This window comes from Garra rufa, chromosome 23 (assembly GCF_049309525.1).
Source record: "Garra rufa chromosome 23, GarRuf1.0, whole genome shotgun sequence".
Lineage (NCBI taxonomy): Eukaryota > Metazoa > Chordata > Actinopteri > Cypriniformes > Cyprinidae > Garra > Garra rufa.
The window spans coordinates 8,662,650-8,669,764 of NC_133383.1; the positions used below are offsets into that span (position 1 = coordinate 8,662,650).

At 35.2% G+C, this 7,115-nt stretch overlaps 1 protein-coding gene across 1 annotated transcript; it reads left to right on the plus strand.

Annotated features, from left to right (window-relative positions):
• Nucleotides 1-485: 485 nt before the first annotated feature.
• wdr45 (WD repeat domain 45) lies at nt 486-6,479 on the plus strand. Its single transcript, XM_073829973.1, has 11 exons — nt 486-638; nt 761-876; nt 1,072-1,146; nt 2,438-2,542; nt 2,635-2,740; nt 2,838-2,932; nt 3,023-3,102; nt 3,292-3,500; nt 5,234-5,335; nt 5,466-5,611; nt 6,222-6,479. The coding sequence occupies exons 2-11, from the start codon at nt 828-830 to the stop codon at nt 6,329-6,331; spliced, it is 1,077 nt and encodes a 358-aa protein (XP_073686074.1). The 5' UTR covers nt 486-638; nt 761-827; the 3' UTR covers nt 6,332-6,479.
• Nucleotides 6,480-7,115: the final 636 nt, after the last annotated feature.

Below are 7,115 nucleotides of genomic sequence, written 5' to 3' on the forward strand. Positions count from 1 at the left end.
AGGTTTGCATAAAAAAGGTTTTCATTCTTTGTCCAGAGCAGTTATCGGTTGAGGCCCATTAAACAGGTTTTGTTAGGATGTTTTTTTTTATTTACTTATTTTTTCCATCGTTTATGCACCAAATTTGGAATTGTATGTATTTTATGTAAATTCTGTGGGTCTGACTTCCTGTCTCATCTTCATCCAGCTGTTTTTAGCTATACCAAAAAGCTGGTTTGCTGCTTGAAATTGCAACTTGTTGTGTCTTACTTTAATGTGTGTGATTTGCGCAAAATGTATTATCCAATTACCACAAACGACTGTGACTGGTCCATTCTGGCCAGCGCGGAGAAAGGTTTAAATACCTGGTAAATTATAGACAAATTTACCTGTTTTCGTTTCTAAGAAGAATACTTTTGTCCATACGCTACTTGTGTTGTCCTCCTCTCCAGCAGGGGGAAGTAGTGCTCCGTTCACAGTCTAGTTTTATCACAGAGGAAGAGAGCAGCGACAATAACAACAACAACAGCGTCTGCCAGCTGTACTGTACGGTTATTGCCTAATGTGAGCTATCAAATTTACATTAAACGGTATAAAATCACTCTGATTTATTTGTTTAGCGTCAGGACAACTCGTTGGATCTTTTGAACACCTTAATGGTAAGTTAGATAGTATGTCAACTTGATAATATTATAAAAGGAAGTAGATTTTCTGAGCGTAGTCATGTTGTGATGGCAGCTTTAACGTAAGTGTGTTAAACCGTTGTCTCTTGCTCATTTAGGATGACCAGATCTAGAATATAAACTCCTGAAGATATCAGAAAAGCAGCAGTGAACTCTTCTGACATTATGGCCCAACAGAGAGGAGTCAACAGCCTTCAGTTCAACCAGGACCAGAGTGAGTCTGAAATAGACTTGCCTTTGAAAAACATCCTGTTATATAATTAATGCTGCTAGATTAATTCTATTCGATTTTTTTTAAAGGGGAAATTAATAAAATATCAGAAAAACACTTTCAGTCAGTCGCTGTTCATAGTGTAATAATGATTTTTACAGTTTTCATTAGCTTCGATTTTTTACCTTGTTATGTTAGGTTGTTTCTGCTGTGCAATGGAAACCGGTGTTCGTATTTACAACGTGGAACCTTTAATGGAAAAGGGCCATTTAGGTAAGACAAAATTTGTTTTCTTTTTAAAACGCCTATTTGTAACAATTTGACTCACAGTTGAAGTCAAAAGTTTATGTGCAAAAGATGTTATATTACCAAAATAAGAGGGATCATACAACATGCATGTTATTTTTTATTTACTGACCTGAATAAGATATTCCACATACAAGACATTTACATGTAGTCCGCAAGAGAAAATAATAGTTGAATTTATAATAAATAGGATCCCGTTCAAAAGTTTACATACACTTGATTCTTAATACTGTGTTGTTTCCTGAATGATCCACAGCTGGGATTTTTGTTTAGTGATAGTTGTTCATGAGTCTCTAGTTTGTCCTGAACAGTTAAACTGCCTGCTGTTCTCCAGAAAAAATCCTTCAGGTCCCACAGATTCTTTGGTGTTCCAGCATTTTTGTGTATTTGAATCTTTTCCAACAATGACTGTATGATTTTGAGATCCATCTTTTCACACTGAGGAGTGAGGACAACTGAGGGACTCATATGCAACTATTAAAGAAGGCTCAAATCCTCACTGATGCTCCAGAAGGAAACAGGATGCATCAAGAGCTGGGGGTGAAAACTTTTTGAATTTAAAGATCAGGGTAAATTTAACTTATTTGTCTTCTTGGAAACATGTAAATATCTTCTGTAGTTTCCGAAGTGCAGTACTAAATGAAAAATGTATATGATATTCAGGCAAAATAAGAAAAATATACACATCCTCATTGTGTTCAAAAGTTTAAAATCTCGTAATGCATAGTTTTTCTTTCTGAAACATGAGTGAGCATTTGAACCTTCTGTAATGGTTCAAATGAGTCCCTCAGTTGTCCTCAGTGGGAAAAGATGGATCTCAAAATCACACGGTCATTGTTGGAAAGGGTTCAAATACATAAAAATGTTGAAAAACCAAAGAATTTGTGGGACTTGAAGGATGTTTCTGAAGAACAGCGGACAGTTTAACTGTTCAGGACAAACAAGGGACTTATGAACAACTATCACTAAACAAAAAAAAAAAAACAGCTGTGGATCATTCAGGTAACAATACAGTATTAAGAATCAAGGGTGTTTAAACTTTTGAACGGGGTCATTTTTATAAATTCAACTATTATTTTCTCTTGTGGACTATATGTAAATGTCTTTTATGTGAAATATCTTATTCAGGTCAGTACTAAATAAAAAAATACTATGCAGTTTGTGTGATCCCTCTTATTTTGGGAAAACAATGAGCATTTTGCAGATTCTGCGAGATGTATGTAAACTTTCGACCTCAATTTGATTTGATTGGTTTTAGATCACGAGCAGGTGGGAAGCGTTGCTCTGTGTTCAATGCTTCATCGATCAAACCTCTTGGCTGTGGTGGGAGGCGGCGTCAACCCCAAATTCTCCGAAATCTCAGGTACACTAGGAGTCTAATTTTCACATATATATTTGTTTTAAAGTACTGCTCCCTTTCAATTTCGACTTAATGTTTCATTTTATCTCTGGCAGTATTAATTTGGGATGATGCTCAGGAAGTCCGAGACCCCAAGGACAAATTAGTTCTTGAGTTCACATTCACCAAACCAGTGCTGGCTGTGCGCATGAGACATGACAAGTAAGATACACAGCTAAAAGACAATAGTTTTTTTTTTTTACACTTACAATTGCTGTTCTTATTAACAATGTCTCACTTCATGTCTTTGTATGTAAAGAATCATTATCGTCCTGAAAAACAGGATCTACGTGTATAGTTTTCCCGACAACCCTGTCAAGCTATTTGAGTTTGACACTCGTGATAACCCGAAAGGTATAGTGAGCATTGAGCAATTTTAGATAGTTTTGTCAGAAAGAGGCTCAACTTGATTTATGTATTTTTCAACAATTTTGGCGTTTGCAGGTTTGTGTGACCTGTGCCCTAGTTTGGAAAAGCAGTTGGTGGTTTTCCCTGGACACAAATGTGGCAGTCTACAGTTAGTGGTAAGATTTATGTGCAAATTGCTATAAAATAATACGGTTTGCAATCATTTATTAAAGGGATAGTTGAAAAATGAAACTTAGCTGAAAATGTAGTCAAAATTTAACTTTAAAAAAAGCACATTTTCATTTTTGGGTGAGCTAGTCTTTTAACAAATTTGCATATTTAACATTGTTCTGACTCTTTGACAGGACCTTTCCAACACCAAACCTGGCACATCTTCTGCCCCTTTCACTATTAACGCCCACCAGAGTGAAATCGCCTGCCTGGCACTGAACCAGCCTGGAAGTGTGGTTGCGTCTGCATCCAGAAAGGGCACGCTGATCCGTCTGTTTGACACTACAACACGGGACAAGCTAGTGGAACTACGAAGGGGAACCGACCCGGCTACACTCTACTGGTATTTAGTTTGAGCTTCTACCTGATCTAGATTCCATTATATATAAAAAAAATCCTGATAATTTACTTACCCCCAAGTCATCCAAGATGTCTTTATTTCTTCAGTCGAAAAGAAATTAAGCTTTTTGAAGAAAACATTCTAGGATTTTTCTCTATATAGTGGACTTCATCCACTTGGGATCAATGGGATGAAGGTCCAAATTGCAGTTTCATTGCAGCTTCAAAGGGCTCTACACGATCCTAGCTGAGGAATAAGGGTCTTATCCAGCAAAACAATCTGCCATTTTCTTTTAAAAAATTACATTTATATACTTTTTAACCAGTACAAAATAAAGTGTAAAGTCGGCAACACCAAAGCTCCAAAAATATCAAAAATATTTATTTTTAAAACAACTTTCGCATAGCGTATGTGACGTTTCAAGCGCGCAGGCTCTTCATCAGACAAATTGAATACTAATGTGCCACTCTTTATAGCTCCAGGTGATCCAAATCACATGACCAAACACCATGTTACTGACCAATACATCAACAGCTATAATAAATCTACACCCAAAAATATATAAAACTATGCAAAATACAACAATATTGTTATTAATATACACTTCAAAAAACACTTTTCTTGATTTTGTACCTGCAAGTATACATCAAATTAATTCATTAAATGAAATTAAATGAATCACACCCAAACCTTTGATATGTTATACACATTAAGAGAAACACACACCCATATACTTTTTAACCACAAATGCTCGTCTTGCACTAGCAATGCGTGTCCGGATGAAAGACATGAATATATTGGATGACATGAGGTTAAGTAAATCATCAGGATTTTTTTTTTTTATTATTATAATTAAATATTCGAACTTATCTATTCATGAACCCTATTTGGGAAACTCTGGTCTACAGAACTAATTTAAGTAACAATTTCATCAATATTTAAAGGATTAGTTTACTTCCAGAACAAAAATTTACAGACTCACCACCTTGTTATCCAAGATTTTCATGTCTTTCTTTCTTCAGTTGTAAAGAAATTATGTTTTTTGAGAAAAACATTTCAGGATTTCTTTGGTGAATTTGAATTTCCAAAATGCAATTTAAATGCGGCTTCAAACGATCCCAAATGCAGTTGTAAACGATCCCAGCCGAGGAAGAAGGGTCTAATCTAGCGAAACGATTGGTTATTTATTTATTTATTTTTATTACAATTAATATAATTAACCCTCTAACCTCAAACGCTCATCTTGTCTTGCTCTGCCTGAACTCTGTTGAGGGAGAAAATAAAATGGGAGTTTTTCGACATACCCAAACTGTTTTGAACTGGAAAAAACAGTTCAGTCAGAGCAAGACAAGACACGCGTTTGAGGTATATAAATTGTATTTTTGGAAAAAAATAATATCCAATCGTTTCGCTAGATAAGACCCTTGTTTCTCAACTGGGATTGTTTACAACCGCATTTGGGATCGTTTGAAGCATCATTTAAACTGCATTTTGGAAGTTCAAACTCGGAGCACCATAGAAGTCCATTATATGGAGAGAAATCCTGAAATGTTTTCCTCAAAAAACGTATTTCTTTACAACTGAAGAAAGAAAAACATGAACATCTTGAATGTCAAGGGGGTGAGTACATTATCTGTAAATTATTGTTCTGGAAGTGAACTTCTTGAAGGAGTTCACATGTATGCTGAACATTTAAATTTCCTGATTATTATTTATTGAATTCTGTTGTTTCACAGTATTAATTTCAGCCACGACTCATCCTTTCTGTGTGCTTCGAGCGACAAGGGAACGGTGCACATATTTGCTCTGAAAGACACCAAACTGAATCGGCGCTCTGCGTAAGATTAAACATTTCCCTAAATAAAATTTTGATTGTCATTTCATTACATTCTAAGTGTAATTTAGAAATATCCTAGGATCTGTATTTAGAGTGACTTGGTTTTATGTGTGGCTTCTTGTCTTCTCTAGATTGGCGCGTGTAGGAAAGGTGGGTCCGGTCATCGGACAGTATGTGGACAGTCAGTGGTCTCTGGCTAATTTCACAGTGCCGGCTGAGTGTGCTTGCATCTGTGCCTTCGGAAAGAACACCTCCAAAAACGTCAACTCTGTTATTGGTACGTGGGTTTTATTTAAAGGAAACCCTGGGCATTAAGACTTGTATGGCTTAATATAACTTACATGATGTCTCTTGCTGAAATGTGTAGAAAAAAACCCATGAAAGATTTACCTTATTTAAAAAAATCCACATTATTTCAACTACATAAAATGGTTGCTACTCTCGCTAGCTGTTGATATTTTTGCCACAACACAACTCAGAAAATGAAATATTGATATGATGACCACAGCTACTGAAAGAGCTTACAGGTGGCGATGAATGTGAGTGTAGGCTTAAACCAAATGATTTACCATCAATTTTCCCCACAAGGAGTCTAAACACCCCTGGAAATCAAGTGAAATCCACACTAAGAAATTCCTTCAGTGGCTACGGCATCTAGGGTTTCTTGTCTCTGCCATTTGTAAGCTCTTTCCGTACATATAAAACGATGTGGATTTTTTAAATAAGGTAGATCTTTCATAGGTTTTCTACTACATATTTCAGTAAGAGACATAATTTAAGTTATATTAAGCCATACAAGTCTTAATAACCGGGGTTCCCTTTAAGACCTTTGAGTGAACTGTTAGTGATTAGTCAATTATTCTAATAACACTTTTTTTTTTTTAAAGCCATATGTGTTGATGGGACATTCCACAAGTACGTCTTCACCCCTGATGGAAACTGCAACCGCGAGGCTTTTGACGTGTATCTGGACATTTGCGACGATGATGATTTCTGAGGCTGGAAATCGAACTGTAACTAATGTACAGTAATAGTTTCTCTGCCGGTTGTTCCTGTTGCTTATTTCTGTGAGGTTACATTACTGCCTTGTAAAATCAAATGTACATACAATCATTCTGCAAGTAAATTTTATCTTATCACTGACATTGAAGTTTCAAAGTCTGTGATTGTTCACTTGCCCTTCAGAGATAACCTTTGAACACTTTTGAATGATTTCTGATCAGTCTTTGTCTGAAACTGGTGCGCTTTAGCCTTTAAGGAATTTTATTCATAAAATCAATAGAGCCTTTTGGGAGTTTTGGCTTTGTTGTGTTTTATATAATAGATGGTAACATCTAATATGCTAAATCATAGATTTGATCTATAATCAAATCAACCTTTGCATTTTATTATACACTGTTATATAAAAGCAAAATATGATGACTTGGTTTCAATGAGCACTACAGTTCAAAAGTTTGGGTTGGGTAAGAAGTCTCTTATTCTTACTAAATCTTAATCTACTTTTATTTGATTAAAAAAATGCAGTGAAGATAAACATTTGAAATATTATTATAGTTCAAAATACCTGTACATTTAAAATTTTTAATGTTTTTTTAAGAAGTCTCTTTTGCTCACCAAGTCTGCATTTATTTGATCCAAAGTACAGAAAAAAACAATTTCAAATATTTTCACTGTTTAAAATAACTATTTTCTATTAAAATATATTTTCTATTTATATTTTAATGTGATTTCAAAGCTGAATTTTAAGCATCATTACTCCAGTCACATTACTCCCGAAATCA